The following is a 26,402-nucleotide window of genomic DNA, read 5'->3' as shown; positions in this document are numbered from 1 at the left end:
CCGAAGTCTGGACGCTTTCCGGAGCTGTAGGCTAAGCTTGCGGCGTACGTCGCTGAAATGCGTGATCGGTCCCTGCCATTGAAGTGCGACGTCATGAAACAAGCCCGGACCTTTGCCTTAATTTTAAGGTTCTGCTCCGCCGTGAGTACAACGAGTGGCTGGCGGCAGAAGACTGCGAAATTACGCCAACCGGACCTGTCAAAAGAGCCTCCCTGACGGCTGCGTGTGGTTGGGTGCATTTGCCGTGGGCTGCTGTTCTGCAAGATGTCCTGGTGCGGTCGTTTGCCAAATTTGAAATTTCGCTGGACCACGACGCACTGTGGGACCGCAGCAACGATGACGATGGCAGTACTAGTGAAGACGAGTAGTCCAGTGACCATGTCAGCTACTAATAAATTTTCGTTGTTGAATGCGCCCTCGGGTATGCTCTCTTATTATTATTTTTTGGTCAAGCGATATGGGGGGGTCGACTTACAATCGTGTAAATACGGTACCTACTAAACACAAGAATGAAACTATCCTCCAAGAAATTGGAACTATTACTATTTCGCAAGTCTTGCCAAGGAGTCCGCTACCTAACACCTCTAAACGAACTTCCGATCGCACTACAAATAAGAGACGGACAACAGATTCCGCGAGTCAACCACATACGCATTCTTGGGCTCCTAATCGAAGCCACCGGATGCCACGAACACATGATCAATCACTTAACTGCCAAAACCGAAAACATAATCAGACTCATCCACAGAGTCTCGGGGTGCAGGAAGGGTCTCTGTGAAGATAACCTTCTGCGCCTATACCACGCGTCCCTTATGAGTCACATTAATTATGTCGCCTCTGCCCACAACTGGACGAAAATATAAAAGACAAAGCTAAACACACTCATGCGCAAGAGCATCAAACAGGTCTTGGGCATTCCACAAAGAGCAAGTACAGCAAAGGTTGACCAGCTAGGCATGCACAACAACATCAACGAAGTGATCGAGGCTCAGACTATGGCGCAAATACTCCGCCTATCCTCGTCCAAAGCCGGTAGGCTAATCCTAAATGAAGCCAATGTCTCCCCTTCTCCCTATCTCGAGCACGCGATTACCCTACCGAGCAAAATTAGAGACAAATACAAAGTCTCACCATCTCCCAGAAACGTCCACCCACAACACAACGTGGGTAGGCGCCAAGCCCACGCCCGTGCAATTCTTGACCACATCGACGCAGATCGTGAAACCACCGCATTTGTGGACGCGGCCCAGTACGGCAGCACATCCACTTTCGCAATAGCAGTCGTGGACGGCAACGCAACTCTACGATCATCCACATCGGTTAAAACGAGCACCAGCACTAAAGCAGAACAAATAGCCGTAGCCATCGCCATGGAAGACCCCACATTTACTTATGTCTTCATGAACTCGCGTGCCGCAATTCGGGCCTACGAATGCGGCAACATATCTAAAGAAGCAGCACGTATACTACTAGCGAGCTCAAAAGAGAGCAAACGGTACCTCTCCTAGTTCCCCGCTCACATGGGGAAAGACATCCACCTGCAAAAAGATAACCTCAATGAAACGGCCCACGACCGTACGCGAGAACTTGCCCGCCGCAATGGTCCCACGGCCTCCGAGGTTCTGGACATTCAGTTTAATGACCCGCTGCTCACTTACCAAAAGATCGCCTCCCACTATCGGAAACTCAGAACTAAATTCCCGCTCCCGCACGCCAAACTCGAACGCGTACAGGCAGCCACGTTTCGAATGCTGCAAACGGTCTCGTATCCGTCACGAGGCCTACTAAGCCACTACAACTCAGAAATCCCGGCAAATTGCCCAGACTGCCCAGAACTTTATTGCTCACTCTCGCACATGCTATGGCAATGTACTGCATTACCAAAGGGCCCTCTCTCCAGTGAGCCCGAATGGGAAGAAGCCCTCAAAAGCCCGGACCTCAAACTCCAACGCAAGGCCTTCCAGAGGGCCCAAGAACTGGCGGAGCGTCACCACGTTCCCGTCCCGACTTGGGCATCGCCTACGGTTTCGGCCGGAGGAGTTCCCCGCGTGGGATCTCCAACGGCTTTAAACTCCTCAGGACTTCAATAAAGTTCTTGACAGACTGGCTGGCTGGCTGACCGGCCGGCCGACCGACCGACCGACCGACTGCTTTGCTTTGCTTATTCTTGAGAATTGGTGCAACAGTACGGCATTGTGAATGTTGAGCTAAAGCACTTAAGCTGAATGTTTAGTGTAAATTAAGTTGCTCAACTGTCGTTGCCATGCGCGAGCTTAAGTTTTTGGTTGTACTGTATACAAGCTCTAGCTATATTACCGATATGTTTTTTTTTTCTTCATCTTGATGTTTCCTTAGTTCATAGTCAACAAGCGCTATCAGCGCTCGAAAATCTTCAAACTAAAATTTTTTGTCCATCTGATTAGCGCAAGAAAAGGTAAATTCGAAAGCGTTTACTTTGGATATAAAAGTGCGCTTACTGGTGGTGATCAGTGAAAGAACAAAATATAACAATCTCGGAGTGACGCCAACAGATCTCTGTCACTCCTCCCGCTCTTGTTGCCACTTTCACTGGCTGCAACTTTCAATAGGTTTAGCTACAGCTAATATCAACAGCCATTTTTAACTTAGGTCAGTTAAATGTGGGCTTCAACATACATCTGCGCTAGAGACTTCCTGCCAGCACACATAAAAACTTTAGACTTTAAACCCACCACGCATATGCTCCGAGTGACTTTTCTGTACTTTAACAATATGAATCGCCTTTTCCACATTCAACCTCACACCGTCACCATACCCTCCCTCGCCATCACCTCACAATGTCCACCTTCCCTCACCTCACCCTTACCAACTTCTCACTTCACCCTCACCTCATCATGTGAGTGCGCGGGCAGATGATGGTGAGGGAGGCCCTCATAAGAGCTCATCCTTGTGAGGGTGCCCATGTCTCATTGCAACGCCCTTATTTTTTAATAAACTACAGAGTTGAACAACGCATGGTACTTGCATTTATATTTTTCTTTTTCTCCATCCAATTTTTTCCACCTCAACATTTTCGACAATTTTTGTAAAGAAACTGCTAGCCTAAATAAAAATTTCCTACGGTCAGTATTTAACTTTTCATTAAATGCAAGAAACACCAGCGAATTTGGTACATTAAATGTTGGGAAAACTTTCTGTGTTGCCACATCTTTAGGTAGCAGCTCCTGAGCTAAACCTTCTTAATGACAGAGTGTATAGGTCAATGTTTTAGGACGAGTTGCGCCTAAGAAAAGACGAACATGGGGGAAGAAACCAGGTAAACAAAAAGAACACAAGAGTGTATACGTCAAATAGCCACGAAGAACCCACTGCGAATATTTTTCCAGAAAAAATCACTCAAGTTTTTAGTCAATTTCACACGAACAAAGTGCTGTAACGTGTGCCCAACAGAAACAACTTTACAGTGGAATGTTCATTTTCAGCGAAGCACTAACGAAGGCGCCAGTGACATTTAACTGTTGTATACTTTCTGCCCATTGGTTCAATAGTCCACAGAATAAAATTTCTTTCCTTGTTACTCTTCACATTTATGCAATTCATCTATTTCTCACATGTCACAGACACTTAGGTCTTAATTTATCCTTAGACAAACAAATAAAACGCCTTTGCAGTGCTCTAGTGCTGCGTCATGTGGCTGCAAAAAGCCAATTTATGTTCCAGACCTGGGGTCGGTCCGGAGCTCCTCCACATCTTTTACTGCGAAAGAGAGTGTACACGTCAATAGAAAAAGTAATGAAACTGCTAGTGGTCTATTGCGGCTGTGGTTCTACAAAGGTGCATCAATTCATTTTAAAGCGAAGCTTTCTAGGCGAACTCTCTCATACTTTACTGATCATGGTTACTGCTGCTGTCTTGCCAAATAGCTCACATACAGGACACCATTTATATAACGAATTGTGGCTGATATACAGCGCTATTTGTACTACCCCTACGGACGTGCTGGCAGCCAGCTCTGATCTCTACAAAATAATGTAGCAAAACAACAAATGGTACCTAAATATCCTCAGTGTGACAAATATACAGCTTGGAACGTATAATTGCTTTGTTGAAGCCATGTATGCCTTCATTTTCAATGTTTGTCGCATCTGATTGGTCAGTTTCTTGCCAAGCAGTACGTCTAATACGAGTTCATATCATGATGACTGCTTCTATTGCATCTGTTGGGACCTACCGTACTTACTCGAATCTAGGCCGGCCCCGATTCTAAGACTACCCCCGAATGTCCACGACAGAAAAAATTTTTTAAATTGCTTCGCATGTAGGCTGAACAAAAAAAATGAAGACAGCATTCACAAAATGACGACAGCATTTATTTGATATTAACATGCCGATCTCACTCTACGTAATTACCACCGTTAGCCTCATCATTGTAGCCCAGACCGCACGCCCTTGCATGCGCAGACAGCGCGGCATCGCATGTGTCGAAACGGGGCGCAATCTTGGTGAACAGCTCCTCTCTGTTATTGCGCGCTCATCTTCCTTATCGCTGTCATCTCGTTGCGTGCGTCTCCCGTTGTCCCTTCCACCGACGGACATCTTTCTCATCGATTCTAAAGTCCTGCCTGGCTTACTATGCCTCTGCGGCTAGCACAACTTTTCATTTGAAAGCGGCACTATAGTGGGGCCGTTACAACAACGCCACGCCGCACACGGATACCATAGAACCAGCTTCGATAGGACACAGGTTAAAGCGACCACATCGCTTGTGTACTTCAGTTGGCTACTGGCTCGGCTAGTAGCGGCTGCGATACTGACTTTTCTAGATGGCGCTAGCTATGGACCTTATTTATCATTTTAAGTTACAAACAGGTGTGTTTTTTTAAATCCTTGAATCTAAGGCAACCCTAGAGTATTGTATATGATTATTTGGGAAAAACTGTCAGCCTAGATTCGAATAAATACGATATTTGTTTATTTATTTGGACCTGTTTTATTTTTTTTGCAGCACGTTATGTTGCCTTGATACAGGATTCACAAAGATCTTCGTGCAACCTGTACACTTCGCCATGAGGCCTGTATGCTCTGCTATGGGACTCGTTCATTTTCCTATGGGGCTCTTGCATTTCCCAGGGGGCGCTGCGAAAATGGTGCTAAAAAGCGCCCTCTGTCCTGAACTGAGGAGTACCAAGCTCGGTCGTCTGCTTCGGAAAGCACGTTTCCAATATGGACCCGTCGGTTTTGTTGTACCACGGCTTGCGGCGAATATCGGGTGCCGAAGATTTTTTCAAGGGTGGCACGCTGCATAAAGTCAATAAATTATGCAACGCCGCATACGTGTACGCCGTTCAAGAAATACACTGCGAAGTTTTAGCGCGGTGTCAACCGCAAGTGAAGTGAGTCGCATACGAAGGTGAAATTCAGGTAATGTTTGCACGCTGCTAAATTCAGGTGCACAAATGCGAGGAAATGCTTGCTATAAATGAATTCACAGCAGCGATAAGCAGACGTCATGTGTACGGAACTGTTCGTGCGCACGACGGTACGCGTCGCGACGGCAGCGCTCTTGCAATGTACAAGCTGCTCGAGCGCACGATCGTACGCGCCGCGACGGCAGCGATCTTTCGACATGCCGCGAAACGGCGGACCTCCTGCAATCTTTGCTGACTGCATGTCGCTAGACAAGTAATTATGCCTGCACTGTAGTAGCGGCCATCTGTCCCTTTAGCAACTGATAAATAACTGATGCAATGCATATGAGCTCACAGTAACGTACGTGCGAATCGCGCTGCAGCGCGAGCTCATGCACTACTCGCTTGATGTAGCTTTTAATGACAGCGCTCAAACGTCTATGTGCGGCAATCAATACTACCTTGCTGCGCTGCCTCAACGTGCTCAATGGTCTTGAATCGTGAATCACCAACCATGCCTGCTGCTATGTCGGTATGCTGTCAAGACTGTAGATGCACAAGACCGAATTTTAGAACGTAGATAAGCAAGCTACAAGACAGGTGAAGCAGTCAGTATGGCGCGAAGTTTTGCTTAACCAGCGCGACGAACTGCAGCTATCCAGGGCGCCTGATGCTCCGCTTCGTGAGGCCTTGAAGGAAAACGGTAGAATCTGATGTTGGGATTCAAGCCTTGTTCATGGCAGCCTACAATGCAGCAGTAACGACGGTGACGCTTTTTCGAGGCTGCAGCTCATGAGCTAAGTGTCTCCGGATCGGCGTCGCTGATTCCTTCTGCTTCCAGCATTACGTCTTACGTAGAGTCCATTTTCGTTTAACTATAGGCTGTGGCGAACTCGAAGCGTGGATGGCGTAGTCTGTGAGAAGTGACGAGCTTTTTCGCACTCGCAACAGGGCAAAAAAAATCGCGAATTGACGCAAAACTCGGACTAGAAGCGCGCTTCGCTACAACCAGGGCTCAATACTACCCAAGCTGGTACTACCCTGATAATGTTTCGCGCGCCGCTACTATACCTCAAACTCCAGCGCAAGACGCCCATTGGATCTATGTATTTTGTATCAGACCAATAGAGATTTATTTGGAATTTTCCCCTCAAAGCGGATGACTGTACATCTTGAAGTTCTTTTACCACTCATCCCATGGAACGAAAGGATGCCCAGTGAAGGCAGTTAAAACAGAAGTTTGGGCGAGTTGGTAAGACATATTTGAAACAGAACAGCGCGGTATTCACGGGGACAAGAAGGGAGAAACAGTACAGACAGCGCTCGCCCGTGCCATTTCTCCCTTCTTGTCCCTGTGAATACCGCGCTGTTCTGTTTCAGTGAAGGCAGGAAATGCAGTGGCAGTCATTATCCCAGGAGCCTCTCAGTGTCGCCAAAATGTATTTCACAGTTCACCAAGAAATGACACGAGCATGCATGCCGACAAATGTCATCCTCTTTTACTGTCCACTTGTACTATCATCGCTCAAATGCTGTGCTTCCGCACTTTTCTTCTGTACTGTATAACAGTGCCCTGCCGTCTTATCAAGAAGCTACAGTAGGGGACCAGGCTTGATGGGAGAGAAGGTGTAAGAGAAATGCCCTGCATTTGCAGATAAGTCATGAAAAAATGCCAGGCTTTGCTCAATGAAGCTGGATGGTAGGCCCAACCTAGAGCCCATCCATCATACCACTGCCATCTGGTTGGCAGAAACGAGTATGGAGGGGCTTTAGTCCTGCGTAGGGGTTAACAAATAGCTTTCAGTGGCACGATAGTTGTATTACCTTCAACTGATGCACTCAGCTGTTGGGTGTGCGAGTGCCTTGTGATACCATGTAAAGACCACTTCTAGTCTCTTGACTGAATCCATTCCTTTACTTCATATCCAAACAGGCTCATTTTGTTGAACTGACTGAATTAGAAGGTGATGTAATTGTGTGTTGGGCACTCTTGAGGGAATTGTTGCTTCTTACCACAGAGTTGACAGCTGTCTAAAATGCAAGAAATTTGAGTCGCAAGATGGTTGTGTCAATACTCCTTGATACAGTCATGTGTTCCCTGAATGATCAAGCACATCATTAAGGGTCTATTTAAATTTAATTGAATTCTGAGGTTTTATGTGCCAAAACCACACTATGTATTATGAAGCACGCCATATTGGGGTACTCCAGATTAATTTTTCACCACCTGGGCCTCTTTAACGGGCATCCAATTCACAGTACACGGGAATTTTCACATTTCGACCCGATCAAGTTGCGGCTGCTGTAGTGAGGAATTGATCCCATGCCCTTGGGCTTAGCAGTGCAATGCCAAAGCTACTATGCCACCGCGGCTTGTGGATTTATTTTTCAAGCTACTATTCTTGTGAAGTATTGAAGGATGTGTTTTGAAACATTTATTGTTCCACAAGGCACTGTCCTTCATGATGATATTTGGAGTGGGCATCTTTCAAAGAATGAGCCTCAAAGCTATCAACTGGTACTTAGCAGAAGTGGTCATGCTGTTCTTGTGCTTTTCAGCTCTACTCTGCAGTTCTGGAGTTTGAGGATAACAACTGTTCTGCAGAGCGTCAAGCAGAGATAGCAGAGAAGTTGTTTAATGAGGTGCAGCCCTCAGAAGAGCGCTTCGTCCAAATGGTGGGCGTGCGGAAAGGCCGCTCCTTGGTGCTCCGTGTGCTTCCCAAGCTGAAAGCTGTGAGTTTCTTTTTCTTTTGCCACCCTTGTTACATATAGTAATCACTGTTGTAATGATTGACATTGGTGCTGCCCCGACATCAATAAGCTAAACATATCAGCAGAGCCCAGCAGAATGTTTTAAAATGGAGCTTTCCCCTGTTCCCCACATTTAGTGAGTGCTGGCTGCTGTATTTGCACAATTGGTCATGAAGAATCAGGATTTTAAATAATGTAGTGGTTGTTGGCTGGTCTGCTTGGTTCAACATACTACACTTCTAAAGCGAAAATTTTTTGACATCTCGCTTTGCAGCTGGTGGCTTCCACAATGAACCAATCCCAGAGAAATTGTCATTAGCAGGGAAGAAGTTTGGGCGTTTTGGTGGGATACATTCAGACTAGGATACATAGCGCAAAGGTTTTGACACAGGTACAAGCAGAACACAGGACGAGCGCTAACTTTCAACAATTGATTTATTGCAGCTGGTGGGTACATATATACTCACTGGGATGCCACTGCAATCGAACACACTGAAGGGAAGGAGGAAAAAGACAGTCATGTGACTATTATGCCCAAAAATTCAAGCTCTTTCCTTGATAAAAAATATACACTGTGTGCTAACGCACTCGTCACCTGCTCTGGCTATCTCGGCTGCTTCCACAATTTCCCTCGTAATCTTATTCCTGTGGCGATAGACAACAACAGTTTGTTTTAATAGCGGGAAGCATGGTGCCTTCGTGTCACATTTTCTACAATGGGCAGCCAGATGCCCATCTATTGCGATGCTCTCCACTTTGTTACTATGTTCCGCCAGACGCACGTTTAAACATCTGCCCGTCTGGCCCACGTAATACTTCCCACACGAGAGTGGGATCTTATACACAACATTGCGAGTGCATGTAAAAAAAGGATCTTTGTGCGCGGTAGCGCAACTAGGCTTTCGTTTCCTCATGGGACATTTTTTGGCATAATTTTTTTTCGTTTCCTCATTGAACTTTTGGGCATAATGGTCACATGACTGTCTTTTTCCTCCTTCCCTTCAGTGTGTTCTATTGCAGTGGCGTCCCAGTGAGTATATATGTACCCACCAGCTGCAATAAATCAATTGTTGAAAGTTAGCGCTCGTCCTGTGTTCTGCTTGTCCCTGTGTCAAAATTTTCGCGCTATGTATCCTAGTCTGAAATTGTCGTTGACCGGTAATTTGTACGTGCTTGATTATTCGGACAGCTCCGTGGCACTAGCGTAGACCAAATAGACAATGTATGATGACAACTGAAATTTCGGACATATTACAGCACGTAGTGTCATAATTCGGATTCCTCTGACTGTCACGCTCGTGTGCTGATTTGGTCACGGAGTCGAGCAGAAGTAGCGATATTTTTCTTTTGATACATGGATGGCCATGTCGCCGATGCTACTTCAGCGCCGAAACTAGCGAAGCTATCTCAGTGGCCCCACCCAAACCGTAGGACAAGCCAAGCCGCTAATGTAACGGCTGCATTTACGATTTGCCTGATTTGTCCTGCGTGTTCCATTCTGCTCTTAAATGATCCACCTCCTTACATGTCCAGCTGATACTGGTGTTAATGTCGGTAGAGCGTCATTCTGACCGCTGAAACAGTGTGAAAAGGAATAGCATAAAAGGCATAGCTAGAAAATAATGGCCATAGATTGTCTAGGCCAAAGCAAAACATATCTGTACACAGCAACACGTTTACAAACTTGGGCTGTAGTCCTGGCCTATCAGTTTCAAAGATCCAGGGCCCCTTCGATTATCAGTGGGCTTCTTTGATTATGCAGTCCCGGACTCTCCGCAAACCATACGCGGCTTCTGGTCTAACTAGCCCTTACAGAAGGCTACGCCACAGTCACGTGATCCAGCTGTTGGGGACTATTCAAGTTCTCACTTGAAAGCACTGCGACTGGAAGTCACTCTCCTGGCTGCCATCATCTGCTCGAAGCTACTTGTAGACATCACTACTCAGCGAATTCATTATTCTAGCCTCCGAGATGATGCAGCCTTGGAGGCCACGTCGCTGATGTTGTACAACCATCATGGTTGTACAACTACATTGTGAAATTTCAGCATGAGCGTATAGAATGTGCTTACAAATTGTCAATTCCATCATGCACTCACTCTTTGTGCTACTTCACAGCTGTAATTAAGCTCCCTCAATGCCTGCAAAATTTAAGCAGAATTCCTGCATGAGCATAAGCAAAATTGCAATCATACCACGTCGCTGTTTGTGAGAAAGGCACCCGCCGATATCCTCAAAGTTTGTGAGACCATCTTACAATAGGCCCGACATGCATCTAGGACAGAGTGCATGTACACCGTCCGCTAATCCTGCATGACGAGAAGCATGCGCTCAAACTTTGCAAAGATTTTGTAAAACACATTAAGAAAAGCAAGCAGGTGCACTTGATTGCTCTGCTTGCCTTTAAAAAAACATGAAAACTAAAGCTGCATAATGACATAGCTCTTGTAAAGCTTGCATGATGGCACACAAAGCGCCACTGTAAAGGATGTGATACAGTGCAGTCCACTTATAACAATATTTCTTATTTGAAATATCAAGGAGAACGAAAAGTCCGATCGTTATAGCCAATCATCGCTATATCTGGACCGTTGTAAAAAAAAACTTCCATACATACCTTTGTAGCTCCGGAACTAAGTTTGCCACTTGCGCTAAAAAGTAGACGTTGTATAAAGTAGCCTGTAAAAAATAAAATGTTTATTTCTACCTCTAAACAGCCTATATCAAGCGTTAGACACGCTGAAATAGTTGTAAATCCACACTTGCTTTCGCAGAATTTTCTGGTTCACAACTGCAGTGTCCAGCTTCTGTGCGTGCACTAGTGGCAATAATTAAACGTGAATGAAATCAACGAGAGACTTGATAGATGACAGTGCACTTCGCGTGAACATCATGGTTGGTGTCAAAAATGGGTCATTGTCAGTCTCATCGCTCCTGTCGCACAGTGCCGCTGTCTGTCGCAACAACGATCGCCCCAATCTCTTTGCATAATGAGGCAGCACTATCTATATTCAAAGACTCCTCCATTGAAGCACTAATTGTTTCGTCATTAGTAGCAACATGCTTGCAGTGCTTGGTAATTTCACTGGCTGGCCTTTGATTGGCATGGCCCCTGGTTGTGGCCGTCATGGTCGCAGCGCTCCTGTGTGAGCTCACACTTTGGGCCTTGCATAATTTGCAGCTTTGTCTCATAGTGTCCTCGATCACCTTGCCCCGGGGTTGCCCCGAAACCAGAATGGTGCGCTTTGCACCGCCGTGGTGGCGCACTGCGGAGGGTCAACATCGAGGACAAAACTGCACCCCGTGCAGGGTGCTTGCATGCAGCGCTGCTTTGCCCCTGGCGCGCAAAACTTCACGAACACGCGCGCCCGCACATTTTATTGTTTGCAGGTGCTGAGCATCTGCAGCAAGCGCTTGAACCTTGTCAAACTGCGTGCTCCGACATACCTGGTTGCTAGCAAACACCAATGGATTTTATTAATCCTGACGACCCGTTCAACGAACCTGTCCACTTTCGGCTGCACTTCACCACATTGTTTTTCGACGAGGTCGATCAGCACGTCGTCTTCGCTGTCAGACGAACTTCAAAAAAGCGCATCAGTTGCGGCAACTAGCAGCGCTTCCTTTCTCATTGCCAACATCTCCCCTAGCTAACTCCGTCAACTCCGTTGCAAGCGCAGCTATCGGGCCACAGCGTCTGCGGTTCTGGAGTCGGCAGTGCGCACGCGCGTCCCGCAGTGCTTGCTGGGATTGTACCCCGGCGCACCGCCGATTTTCTCAGTGCGAGACGGGGCAACGGAAAACCGCTCCCAACAGGGTGCGCTTCCGGTGATCGAGGATGGTCGAGTGCGCACCAAGGCCCCCCGGTGCGCACGGGTGCGGGTCATCGAGCACGCTATCAAGCAGTACACCATTGCGCTTTGTCAGCGGCGCCTTCTATCAACCGGGCTGTCCGCTGCTGCTTCCGCGGCGCATTTCCGCGCTCGCTGAGAAGGGGGCAAAGGGCGGGCGCTACTTCGCCTCGCGCTGCTCTTTTCTCCCCCCCTCCCCCCCTTCCCGTCTCCTCACACATAGCTCGATCGTAAGCGAGGCGGCTGGCGCCATCTTGTGGCGCGCAGGTAGACGCGCTGCACTGTTAATGGCGGCAGATACGAACGTGCGTAGACAAACATATCGCCCCATCTAGACATCGTTCGTTTAAGGGGAACTTAGGAATGCAAATTTCACGATTATTCTGCATGGAAAACGCCGTCCAGCAGGCAAAATTTTTATTGTCATATCTGATATGTACTGAATGACGTATTGTTATATAGGCTTTCTTCTCGTAGCCCTAATGTACAAGTTGACACTCTTAAGTTGGCTCATCGTTATAACCAATATATAACCACATATATTGTTATATGTGGTATTTCTATAAGTGGACTGCACTGTAACTGAGTATACAGTAGTTGCTGTCTGGAACATGCGAAGTACACAGAAGCACACCAGGCAGCAGATGCTGTGCGCACCTTTTTCTGAGAGCCATCGTTGGCTAACTGCTTGCACTTGCCAGAGCAAAAATCTGCTGACAGCTCTGACAGTCTGCAGGCAGTCTGGAACTTCCGATCCGTGAAAAAAAACATAACACGGTTCTGACAACTCTGACTAGTGGGCGGAGCTTCCGAACCTGCCCGAACAAAATCAAATGCAGGGCAGCAGCCCCAAGCAGTTCAGTGCTTTCGGGGACTGATAATCAAAGGGGTCCAGCCTCTGACAGTCGCAGACTGCTTGGGACTGCTGTCCGGCATTCAGTTTTTTTCAGACACCTTCTGAAGCTCCGACCACCAGTCAGAGAGCTCACAGAATCATGTTCATTTTTCAGGGACTAGAAATTACGGGCTGTCCATGGACTGTCGGAGCTCTTAGCAGATTTTTGCTCGAACAAGCGCAAACAGTTAGCAGACGATGACTGTCTGAAAAATATTCACAAGGCCATGAATACTTTGTTTAGCGCAAAACAACAGACACAAGAAAGACGACAGGACAAGGCGCTACTCTCAACTGACATCATTTTATTGCGTCACTCCTTTATAGACAGCTCAAACTAGAGGAACATGCGCAGTGAGCACCACAGCTCTAGTTTGAGCTGTCTATAAAGGAGTGACGCAATGAAATGATGTCAGTTGAGAGTAGCGCCTTGTCCTGGGGGGGGGGGGTCGTCTTTCTTGTGTCTGTTGTTTTGCGCTAAACAAAGTATTCATGGATTCGCACCAATTAGCACGCCAACGCATTGTGCTGATTCACAAGGCATTTGCTGCAATGTTGGCAAAGAGGTCATGTGCTTCTGCGACCCTTGATGAGAAGAAAGGGGGTTAGCCGAAGGGCCCGATTTTTATTAGTCATATTATCAGAAGCCAACAAACACTGACACCAAGGACAACATAGGGGAAATTACTTGTGCCCAATAAATGAAATGAAGAAACGATGCATCAATGGAAATGAAAGTGGATGAAAAAAAACAACTTGCCGCAGGTGGGGTACAATCCCACAACCTTCGCATTTCGCGTGCGATGCTGTACCAATTGAGCTACCGTGGCACCGTTTCCTCTTCCACTTTCTTGGTTATTTATGTTTTACTACTAGAACTAACCCTGGGAATGTTAGCCAGCGCCACCACTCACAGACCTTGGCGACAGATGTGGAACATCCTTTCTGCCGCAGGCGTGACAAGAATGTGATCTTTCTGGGTGAAGGCAGCCGGTGAATAAACCTGCACATGCTACCTGAAGGCATCAATGTTGCCAGATTCGAGACCCTTGTTATGTATTAAACGAGAAGAAAAGAGGCTAACCGAGGGGCCCAATTTTTATTAGTCATATCATAAGAAGCCAACAAACACTGACACCAAGGACAATATAGGGGAAATTAGTTGTGCCTAAAGGCTGTTTCACATGGCGTGATTGGGGCGAAAAAATGGTACCGTGTACAACAATCCCCGAAATATTGCCCAAGAATTCAACAGTTTTTTTGGTTCTATATTCAGCCGAAGAGATGAGAGTGCTGCAATAGATTTAGAATGCGAGGACCATAGTAATTATAGTATTTTTATCTCAAAAGAAGGTACAGTGGAACCCCGGTTATACATCCCCCGGGTTTACGACGACCCGGGTTTTACGAAGGATTAGCGCAGTCCCGGCGAAGTCCCCATAGAAGCAATGCATTAAAAGCCCTGCTTATCCGACTCAATTTTACACCTGGCCTGCGTTATACGACAACCCTCACGAAGCGCGTTCATTTCTCTCGCCCCCACCAGCAGCCGCCCGCGACACTCGCTGTGCTGAAATAGATACCGCCTCTTTTTCTCCACAATCACTTTCTCCCTCTCTTCTCGGTGGTGTCACCTCTCGTCCCGTTGGGGAAGCGTTTCTCCCCCCCCCCACCAGCAGCCGCCCGCGACGCCCGCTGTGCTGAAATAGCGCCTTTTCTTCTCTACAATCACTTTCTCCCTCTCTTCTCAGCAGCGTCGCCTCTCATTGCGCTGCGTAAGCGTTTCTCACCTTCCAGTTTCCCATCAGCAGATCGCCGACAAGGTAGCATGGAGAGGCCTAGGTTTATCGCACGTGTTCTTTGTCGTAATCCTAGCGACCAGCGTTCAGCGGAGGGATTGAGTTGTGTGGAGCAACACGATGCACGATGTGCCGAAAGCGGACAGTTCTGTCACTCGGCGATAAGCTGAATATTATCGAGGAAGCGGAAAAGCAGCATGGAGTCACGAAAGCCAGCATTGCCCGGAACCTTAAGATAACCGAATCTTCGGCATCATTAACTGTGTCAAGCAAAGGTACCGGAAGCGATTAGTGCAGCGTCGGCTGGCGGGTATGGAGTGCAGCGAGTCGGGAAAAAAGATCACTGTGCTCCACGCATTTTATTGCCAGTTCGTGGAACGCAGTGTCACGAAGCACAATCGTTAACTCAGTCAAGCACTGTGGCTTTAAGCGAGAGACTGCCTCCTCTGCTGGGGACGCAACAACCTCAATGCCACTCAAGGCCGATGCAGGCTTCGCTGAGGACGATTTCGAGGGTTTAAACCTCACCATGACCTTCGCCAAGTACGTGGAGGCCGACCACAACGTTGCGATCTCCAGCGAGGTGTCGCTGGATGATGCCATCAAGGAGGCTTTGCCTAGTGCCGACACCGCTGTGACATCGGACGAGGACAACGATGACGGCACATAGACGCCATCCGGAATGTCATCTGTTCACGCAACGCTGCAGAGGACCTCCTTTTGGACGTTGTCCAACTCGAGCGAAAGCTCTTGGTTCACTGATCAAACATGGTCCAAAAGAAACTTAGACTTTTTTTAAAGTTCGCGCCGGCTGGCGGGAATCGCAGCAGTGGGCAATGGAGTGCCGCAAAGGTTCGTTTGAATAAAGCATGGTTGATACCTGTACTGCAGCATTAATTCTTATTGCACTTACTTTTTTGGTAATTTGGGTTTCCAAGCCCTGCAGTGTATGTTAGTAGTTTACATTGAGGTTTCTCGTAAATCTGTCGCGTGAAATAAGTAGTATTTTTATAGGCATAATTTATGTTCGGATTTTACAACGCTTTTTCGCGGTCCCGAGAAAGTCGTATAATCGGGGTTCCACTGTATAGTTGACATGTTGCTAAAATTGGACGTGAAAAAGTCTCCTGGTCCTCACAAAATACGAAATGAGTATTTAAAGTGATGCTGTGAATGGGTTGCATGCTTCTTGGTTAAAATCTTCTCTGTGTCATTAATAAATTGTGCATTACCAAGTAATTGGTTATTAGCGAAGATTGTGCCTGTTTGTAAGGCTGGAGACAGGCTAGACATTGGGAACTACCATTCAATATCCATAACTTGTATGGCTTGCAAAATCTTAGAACATGTAATTTGTAAACAGTTAGTAGCATATATTGAAAACAATAACATATTTTACGGCAAACAACATGGTTTTTGAAGGCGTCTATCAACTGTCACGCATTTATTTGGAACCATATGCAGTTTTGCAGAGGCCCTTAATTGTCGCAAACAAGTTGATGTCATTGCTCTGGATTTATCAAAGGCATTTGATAGGGTTAGCCATACCAAGCTAATTGAAAAGCTTTATGGGTATAAACTAAATTCAAAAATGATTAAATGGATTCAGGCTTACTTACACAACAGACAACAGTTTGTTGAAATAGATGGAGAGTGCTCCTTCTTCCTTCCTGTATCATCAGGTGTACCTCGGGGGTCAACTGATGCACATACTAGGGTTGAAGTGCGGTTGTTTGCCAATGACTGCCTCTTGTTTTGCCATGTTAAGAGTGTTTCTGATCATGAACAACTAAATGATGCTTTATGTCAAAATTATAACTGGTGTGAAAAATGGCATATGCAAATCAATTTTGATAAATCTGCTTGCATGACAGTTCCAAATAAGAAAACTCCATTGATGTTTTTGTACGCTGTAAATAATAATGTAATTAAGTGTTCTGCAAAGCTGAAATATTTTGGCATAACAATCACTAGTAACCTCAACTGGAACGAACAGGTCGAAAATATATGTGGATCAGCCTAGCGCAAGCTTGGCTTGTTACGGCGTAAATTAAGAGATGCTGCTATAGACATTAAACTTAAGGCACACACTACTGCATTGCTATTGTTAGACCAAATTTAGAGTATGCTTGTATAATTTGGGACCCTCATCAACAATACATAATAGATAAATTAGACTGCATTCAACAAATGGCGGTTAGGATTATTTTTTCTGATTACGACAAAACGCACTCGGTAACCTCCATGCTCGTAAGGGCTGGTCACGCCACATTGGCTGTGCGCAGGAAAATCGCACACCTTAAGGGGGGATGCTAGGCTGAAGGGTCAACTTTTGAAGCGCTCAACCAATTTTCATGAAATTTTCAGGGTAGTTGATCTTGTTGTCATTAAAATAACTTCCAAATATCAGCACCCTAGCGCAACGAGAAAAAAAGTTATAACTGTGAAATTTAGCAATCTTGTTTGTCGACTTAGGAAAACTATTGTTTACAAAATAATGAAAATATAAAAATTATTTGTGGTTAGATGCCTTCTAGATGGTTTATAATGCAGGATAAGGTCAGTTGCAAATTTTTTATGTCATTTCTGTAAAAATGCCAAAAGTAAGATTATTTTTTTCACTGTCATTACATGTCAAAGATCTGCTAAATATTATATCTTGAAAAAAAATTAGGCATCTGAAAAGTACTTCTTGTTCCTCGCAAAATTTCAGTCTAGAAAAAAACGTTGGAAGCAGCATTTGGTGAAGCAGTTTGGAAATGATACTTTTCCTAAAGCTCTTTCTTTTTTTTTTTCAAAAAGTGCAAACTGAGAAAAATCAGTTCAAAGATTTCAGAGCATGGCATTTATTCTTATGATCAGAAAAAATTAATCAAGGTGACCTGCTGCATATGTTGGGCTCACCTCTTCAACATGACGCTGCTCTGCGGTGATCACTTCAAGGCGTCGTCTCTTTTTTTCAGCTTTAGAGCTACCCATCGCTCTTGCCTGTGCTCGTGAAATGGCTTGCTTTGTTGCTTCCTGCACGTGCTTATTCGTCTGAACACCATGTTCAAGTTCCAGCTTGTCGAGAACTCTCTTGATGTCTCGTGCTCCTTCATTGAATTCTAGCACAGCCAGGGCTGCTGCAGTCTCCACTGTTCTCAGTGATGCAAATTCTGTCTTAGGGCACCTTTTCTATTTAAGAGCATTGAAGGACTCGTTTGCATTCTGTGTCTGCATCCTTGAACATGGCGCAAGAAGCTCTGGCTTACTAAGCCTGTTGTAGAGAGGCACCAGCTCTTTGACAACGTCTCTGCTTAAAGCTCGACGAAGAGATCTTGGCACTCATGGCTTTTCCGCTGCAACTAGGGCTCTGTGCCGATTGTAGTGACACCAAGATCCTCACCTATTGGGCAAGCGTCATGTCATGGGACTTGAACTGTTGAGTAGGAGTGAAAAAGCGTCGCAAATACTCCCCCTTGCATTTTTTTTTTTACATCTGGAGCATTGTCTTTCAGGGCAGATGCATAGTAAGCAGTGAGTTTTTTTACAACACTTTCTGTCAGCTTACCCTTGCCTCCTAGACCTTTCGTCGTTTTCTTTAGTTTCTCAATTTCTCGAAAAAGCTGGAAAAACAAACTTCCTAATGTGGGCATTCACTTTGCGTTTCGTTTCTTGCCCACTATGCGGCCGCGTCTGGAAAAAGTGTGTTCAGAGTCGCGTTCGACAGGAAATACGCGCCACCAGCTTGTGAAAAAGATCATTTTCTTCCTTTCTACTGCTCAGATAACTGCCAAACTTGGTGAGAAGATTCTTTATTAAACAAGCAATTCAGAACAACTCACATTAAAAAACACATTTTTTTTTTTTTTTCACCGAAATCGGTATTTTAGCCCCGCATCCCCCCTTAAGCATTTATATCAACTCTATAACAATAAGTTGAACCTGAATTCCAGTTTGTATTTGAAGGGTTTCACCGCGAACTAATCACAATTACACTATAATGCCTTATGTGCCAAGAGTTGATGTCTTTAAGCACTCTTTCGTTGTCAAGACAATTGTTGAGTGGAATAACTTGAATTCATGTGTATTTCCGAGCAATAACATAGTTCACTCTCTTGAAGAAAATTTGAAAGCGTTCTTTGCGTGAACTTTGTGCTCTGTATTCCCACCCTGTAACAGCCCAGCAGGGCTCACAGTACTGGAAATAAATAAATAAAAAAAATCGTCCTGCCGCGCATGTCGCAGAGCGATTTTCGCTGACAGCTTTCACATGCGTTTGCGGCAGCGCGATTTCCGTCGCAGCGATGCGCAAGGTTGCCCCCTGCTCACGAAGTATCCATGCTTGTATCATTAAGTAAAATTATGGAAACTAGTCAAATATTCGAATTTTTTAATTAATATTCGATAATAGAATAAGTACATCATTTTTTTAACGTTTAAAAGCGTTGAGAGACTTTACGACAGCTTGCAGATATGGTAAGTGAGACGCTATACAACAGCGCAAGTATGAGCGTGCGCCTTGTGCAGCGTTGGTAGGGTGGTTCCTTTAGTACACACTAGTTTCATTGTTACTATGGAAGCCACAACTTTTTTTCCTGGATGAGTATTTGCTTTAGCAGAAAAACAAGCTACTATTGATTGTTCATGTATAAGCATCTGGCACAATTTGTAGCGATGAAGAGGTTGACGATGGTGGCGATCAAGCGGGTACGTGCCTTATGTTGAAGCGGCATCCTTCTCCCAACATGGATAGCGTGGAGCTTCTCCTTTTAAACGACTAGCGTAAGCGGAAGAAAAGAAAAATGTTTATGAAGCTCCTAAGCCGCAGGCACTGGTGGGCACGCCCTATTAAAACATAACTAAAACTGGCACGCGACATTGCTCCACAGAGCTACCAACGCGCAGTAAAACAGTAAAGCGCCTATTCTGATGGCGCTTTGTTTCGTCACACATTGCCCCTCCAATATCACGCCAATCGCTGCGACTCAGCGACAGCGCGACCAACTTGTTGGAATCCAGTCATGGAGAGCCCACGACGTTGCAGTGGTCGCTGAGCGACGGAATTTGGTGTATCACTGACTGAAAATCGTGCCATGTGGAACAGCCTTAATAAATGAAATAAAGAAACGGTAAATTAATGGAAATGAAAGTGGATAAAAAAACAACTCGCCGCAGGTGGCGAACGGTCCCACAACCTTCGCATCTCGCGTGCGATGCTCTACCAATTGAGCTACTGCGGCGCTGTTTCCCTTTCCACTGGTTTTGTATAAGTCGCGGATCGCTTTTTTTTGTCGCAACGATAGCTTGGAATTTTTACAAGCACTGCTCCAGGAGGACACATTTTATCATCAAACAGAGGCCTCAGGAGAGCACCTGAGGTTATAATGAAGCAGTAGGCGCCAAATCTCCAGGGCACCCAAGGGGTAGCGGGGGGATCAAAGCTGGAAGCAGGGTGGCCTGTGGGTTGGGGCCGCAAAAGCCGAAGCGAAGGCCAATGCGAAGGCCTGCCAAAAAGGCCGAAGGCCCTGCGACTTCTTCAACACTAGTCAGAACTTTGCCTCTGAAGGTATGTCGGACAGACTTTCCCGTGCCTGCGGCGCTGGTGCTGTCAGTCATGCCGGCTTAAACCTTTCTTGCTTCCTGTGGCGCTCTAGCTTTAAAAAAACATCACTGATTCTTCCAGGGGCGTAGTAGGGGCCGTAGTAGAGGTGCAGCGGTCGCCAAATCAGGCGTCAGGGCCCCTGCTTCACCTATTTTACCACGCGGCAGTAATTGTCCGAGCGTAAACAAACTCGATCCCACTCCGCAATGCCGGCACGCTTAAGAACAAATGCATACAAAACGTGCTAAGAAACCTCATCCGTAGTGCCTAGGCAAAATGATATATTCAAGGAGCAAAAGCCCCCAGATTTTCTCTCACCACCTACTGTTGCTCGCGCCTGCGCACGAATGACTGGCGATCCCTCAAATGAATGTCTCGTCTTTGCGAAATTGTTTGATTTGGCTTGTCTCGTTGTGTGGTCCAATGTACGACTTTAGAAAAGTCAGTGCATCTTTGGCATCAAATGTTTATAACAACATTAAACCCACAAAGTTCTGGAATTGAAAATCTAAAGCACGACTTAAGAAATGGCAATGGGTCTTTCGCATCAAAAGTCACCCACGAAGTTTCAGAATTGAAATCCATGCGCTCCATAGTTTCCGCGGCCCCCGTGAAATGCTGCGACGAGCCTGCTCGCCATTAAAGTGCCCTTGAAACTGTGCTCGAATGGAGCTCCTTGCATTACGATATGCGACTCCCGTTGCATGGGCGCTGCCGCAAAACCGAGCCCGATTTCGCAGTGTTTACGCTGGAATTCACGCTGACGTTCATGAAATTCACGTTCACACTGAGCATGAAAAGCCCATTCTAGACAAAGACAAAAGCCAGCACGATTTATGGCGCCAGGGGTTGTTTTGGTCGGCGGCGCATGACAGCACAAAAAAAATTTCGGGAGGGGCTGAAGCCCCATAAGCTGCAGGCACTCTGTGCGTCACATTCTGTGTGTCCGAACCGTCACAGACGAGAGAGTCGGTGACGGGAAGCGCTAGGTAGTGTCTGCGAACACATCTCAGCCCGTGTGTGCGAACTATTGTTCGACGCAGCTTGGAACCTGCCTTCCCTCGCCATCGGGGGGCCGCAGGTGCCGAGTGTGCTCCATGTGTTTAGGTGCAGTTTTGTATCTACTGGCGATATTGTAACCCAATAAATGCATTAACTGCCCTAGACTTCTTGTGTTCCTGGGAGAGCGCCCCATGCATACAGCTAGAGCCGGCCCGGCCTTTCGGCGCATTGCAGGCCCGTCGTGCCGCGTCATGAAGCCTCCCCCCCAACTTTCAGGGCCAATTATCGACGCCGTGCGGGGAGATGTAGAGTGAGCCCACAGTGCAAAGGAAATCCAGTAGCATTCTTCAATACCTTCTCCTCCTTTGTGCTACTGTTCTGCAGCCTTGGAGTACCAGTGACCACTACCGCTGCTTGTGACTTCACTAAGCTACTGTCTTTACTAGAACCCAATCGCTGTCACCTGTCGCTGAAGTGTCATTAACAAGTTGCTATCGCTGGTGCTTCCCTATAGCCAGTGAGTCATTATAGCCATTCCTTCCTTCTAGCCAGTGTGTTAGGCGGAAGGTGGGGAGAATGAAATCCCTCTAAATGCCACCTGCCATGCTTGACAGGTGGAGGCTGATTCCAGAAGAGGGTTATAGTGCCGAAAAAACACAACACACAGCAAGCGAGACAGGACAGGCGCAACTTCCAACTGTTTAGAGGGAAGCTTTCACACCCAGATTCGGAAGTTGGAAAAAGCAGGCTTTCCAACCTCGATCTTAACCGGAGTGGCTGAAGCCTTGCTGCGAAAATTGAAAAAAGAAAGTACAAAGAAGGGCGACCAAGATGACGCCCCCAAAAGCAAAAGTAGACCGGTTGTCATCCCGTACACCCATAAGGTAGCGCACAATTTGAAGCATGTAGCGACAAAATATAAGGTTCCTGTGGTTTCTTCCGCCCCTAAGAAACTGGCTGGCTTGTGCGTTAAAACTGATCCCAACAAGGTAAAGAAAACTGACTGTAAAGAGAGACATGCAGCTCCGCTTGTTAAATGTGCCGTGGGAGTCGTATATCAGATACCTCTCACATGCGGAAAGAAGTACATCGGAAAACCGGCCATTGTATTAACGACCGATTAGCGGAACATAATCGGGATTTAAAAAATGGCGCTGGTTCTCATCTGCCGCATCATTGTAAAGCCTGCGGAGAAGAAAGGAAGATTAAGTGTGTGGCAAGGCTGAAAGAAGCAAAGGTTTTAAACAGAAGTAAAGACTAGACAGCCCGTGAACTGTTGGAGGCCTTCTATATTGAAAGAAACTGTAGCGATTGTGTTAGCGCCCCATCTATCTCCATTTATAAGAATGAAACTGCTTTTTTAGATACACGGGCGTGAGATACATGTGTACCTCACCTATCTTTATCTGCTTTTTGTAAAAACCTCGTGCGCATGTGTGGTGGTTCTTGCTACCCATCTTTTTTTGTCCTTATATTCATTCGCATATGCAGTGACTAAACAGTTGGAAGTTGCGCCTGTCCCGTCTCGCTTGCTGTGTGTTGTGTTTTTTCGGTACTATAACCCTCTTCTATAAACATGCACCAACTAGCCCCCCAACAAGTATTACTCAGTGGAGGCTGATGTCGACGCCGGACAGTTTTCGTCTTCTAGCAAAGCTAATGCTCTTGCATTAAGAGGAAGCTTTAGCTCGGGCCCAACTCCGATGCGGCCTATTCAAATGCACGCAAAACGTAAAAACGTTTTTATGAGATAACACCTGGACCGATTTCAATGAAATTTGTTGCATTTGAAAGAGAAAGTTAAATTCTAGTGACTGTTGGAAGGGAAATTTCGATTTAGGGCTTGAATTTTCTTAAAAAGATTTTCAAATATTTGGCCGTATGAAAAAAATAGAAGCACGAAGTTTACAAATTCATAGCTCTGCATAAAGAACTGATATTGCGGTTCTGTAAACGGCATCCATTAGATCATTCAAAGCGGACAAATTCGATATGTCATTTTGCATCTTACGTGAATTTGTTACGTTGGTTACAAGGGTTCTGCAAAAGTTGTATTTCCCTATTACAAATTTTTTTTTATTTCATGTGTAACATATCAATTTTGTCTGCTTTAGATGTACTATTAGATACAATTCACAGAATTGTATTATCATTTGTTGTTGTCGAGTTACAGAGTTGTAAACTTGATAGTTTCATTTTGAAAATTTTCGATTTTTGACAATTTTTAATAAAAATCGACAACCTAACTCGAAAATTTGAGACCAACAGTCACTATATTTTAAGTTTTTCTTTTAATTGCAAGAAACCTCGTCAAATTTGGTACAGTGGTTGCTGAGAAAAACGAATTCTCCTTTTACATGTATTTAGATAGGAGCGTCCGAGCTAAAGCTTCCTCTTAAAGCTAAAACACTGTTGAAACTATAGGTACATTAAAGCTTCCTCTTAAAGCTAAAACACTGTTGAAACTATAGGTACATGAAAAGCATAGCAGACCAACCAGGGTGTTTTTTTTTTTTTTTTTTTTTTTAATAATGCAGAAACATTACTTGCCTCATTGAGTGAAAATGTGTGTGTGCCTGTGTGTGTGTGGCAAAATTTGATGGGGCCAAAAAAGATGGCGGATGGGCAGGCTCTCTGCCGCCCAGAAAAGTTGCCTGCCTGCCAGCCAGCGAGAAGATTCAGGCGAGGATGCATGACTTGGAGAATGGCCCGTCACTGGCCGGCCAGTAAGAGGAGGGGGGACGCTGCCCACTGGCCGGGGGCTACATGCCTACCTGCCAAAAAATTGCGGCGAGGATGCAATATTTAGAGACGAGTTGCGACTCGTCACTGGTCTACGAAGGGAGTGGAGCACAAGGCAACACCGCGACGCCTACATAGAGCCATTGTTGTTTCTCTCAAGAAAATGACTGCGGGGTATGAAACTGCAGGTTTATGAGCCAAGAATAAAACTAAATGTAATTATATTAATGAACTAAGGTCGGGTAATAGCATAATCGGGCATTGTGAGCTATTAGTTATTGCTTCAAAAGCATTCTGTTAGGGTTGTGTGAATACTCGAATATTAGATTTCAAATTGAATAGTGAATGTTGATATAATTTAATTTGTGAATCAAATACCTAATATTCGATATCACAAATATGTGATTTTTCAATACCGGTACCTTTGGTGAATGACCCAGCTATGATCGGTGCCTTGATGTGCTCAGCGTTCCCACAGCGTTTGATTTTGTCTGTACCAAGGTTCACCAAGGTCGACTGGACAAATCGAATCGATTAATGCTTCGCGAACAGAGGAAACAACAAAAGCAACGTGTTAGGAAAACACAGAAGCATGTGTGAAGATGGGGTCGATTAGCCACTGGAAGGCATGCTGATTACATTGAACATGCGAGTTCAGTATTCACGCACGCAGATTCGGGCAGTTTGAAGCTTTCCAAGTACATGCGAGCACACAGACAAACTTGGCACGCGTGCTCGCAGTATGGTTGCTGGCTGGTCAAATGCAGACCCTAACGGTGCTTCAGCAGCCATCAATCTAACTGTACACATGGTCTCGACTGATTACTGATGAGCCACCCACAGCACCATATTAGCGACAAGCCATGCGCTATGGTTTCAGCCAGATATCACATTGGTGGCAAATCACACCACCGGCCACACTGTCGGCCACACGTTGGGCCTTAATCGAAGCTGCGTCATGGCGAGTGTTAGCAACTAAAGTTGCAGTTAACTACCAAAGCAGCGCAGATCTATTCACATCGGTCTTACGGCCCTCAAAGAACCAGCAAACTGCCTTGCCAATGAAAGTGAGTGCACGGGATGACCGTTGCAGGCTATGGAGGAGCAGGGTGTGCCCACAACGCTCCACCTAATGAGTGTCACCATGGTGCACAGTTCACATTTGATTTTGGATGTTAATGTAGACGCCACTACTTGCAATTTTGGCGTCTATGACTTGCCAAACCTGAGCCAAACACGGTTTTGTCCTTAAGGAGCCGCAGTGCGCTCAGCCAGTGAATTCATCATGGTGGCCGCAGTATCTACTCTACATAGCAGACCGTGGCTGCATGCAACTGTAGTGTGTGTGCGCAGCGTTTGCTTTGTACATGGCAACCTGCCGTGGTTGCTCAGTGGCTATGGTGTTTGGCTGCTGAGCACGAGGTCGCGGGATCGAATCCCTGCCACGGCGGCCGCATTTCGATGGGGGCGAAATGCGAAAACACCCGTGTGCTTAGATTTAGGTGCACGTTAAAGAACCCCAGGTGGTCAAAATTTCCGGAGTCCTCCACTACGGCGTGCCTCATAATCAGAAAGTGGTTTTGGCACGTAAAACCCCAAATATTATTATTATTATTTGTACATGGCAGGGCTCGATTGCATGCCCGCCCTCACAATCTCCAGTTTGACCATGCTATGTGATATGGACCGGCTTTGTCCTTCACCAGCTTGACCGACGGATAGTAGCCACACCCAACTTGCGCATTTTGAAGTGCTATGAATAGTTTGCCAGCGCATCTAACCAGGAGTGGCCTAGAGTGAGCATGCGCTCGCAAGCCTGCTCGAGTGGTTCGAGGCTAGTTGGGTATTCAGAACTGGTCAAAATTAGCTATACCTGATGGCTACGACACCGATAAGCAAGGTGGCCAAAGTTTAATTCCTACACGGGCGGCCGCAGCCGAGCGTGAAATGACAATAGTCGGCTTCTTCCAGAAGTATGTAATTATTATTGAAATTCAAAGGCAGGTTTTCCTTACTTCAGCCTGTTATTAAACTTCGTCTGTAAATATACGCAGTAACAGTAGGGAGAAGCGTACTGATCCAACATCTTTCTTGATTGATGTCAGCTATTGGCCAATAGCAGCTGCGTATGCGAATCCACTATATTACGAAATAAAGCGTCCAGAAAAGAACGACAGAAAAAAAAAGGAGACTTCACGCTCCACTTGCAAGCGCCACGCCCTGCACATGTCTGCAAAACTTGTCTGAGATGTTCACAGCATTGTAAGCTATCCGTGGACTATATCTTTTCACCAAGCCCGAGAGGTGGATCGAGACTTCTTAAAGAAGAGTAGCACGTACTGTAAATCACGGATCATAGTTACCTAAGTTACTGATAGCTTGTTCTTG

The 26,402-nt window shown here is 46.0% G+C and overlaps 1 protein-coding gene across 5 annotated transcripts in view; it reads left to right on the top strand.

Annotated features, from left to right (window-relative positions):
- The window catches only part of Patr-1 (Protein associated with topo II related - 1), a 265,261-nt gene that overhangs the window by 215,158 nt on the left and 23,701 nt on the right, over positions 1 to 26,402 (top strand). For 4 of the 5 annotated variants that reach the window (XM_075673867.1, XM_075673866.1, XM_075673864.1 and 1 more), the window contains one exon: positions 7,947 to 8,120. In XM_075673867.1, coding sequence (XP_075529982.1) covers positions 7,947 to 8,120 — 174 coding nt within the window. Of the gene's footprint in view, positions 1 to 4,984; positions 5,018 to 7,946; positions 8,121 to 26,402 lie in introns of those variants that run through there. The other variant, XM_075673869.1, reaches the window with a different exon arrangement.

This window comes from Dermacentor variabilis, chromosome 11 (assembly GCF_050947875.1).
Source record: "Dermacentor variabilis isolate Ectoservices chromosome 11, ASM5094787v1, whole genome shotgun sequence".
Lineage (NCBI taxonomy): Eukaryota > Metazoa > Arthropoda > Arachnida > Ixodida > Ixodidae > Dermacentor > Dermacentor variabilis.
Note: the sequence above shows the minus strand (reverse complement) of the source record. Positions and strands in the feature narration are given on the sequence as shown.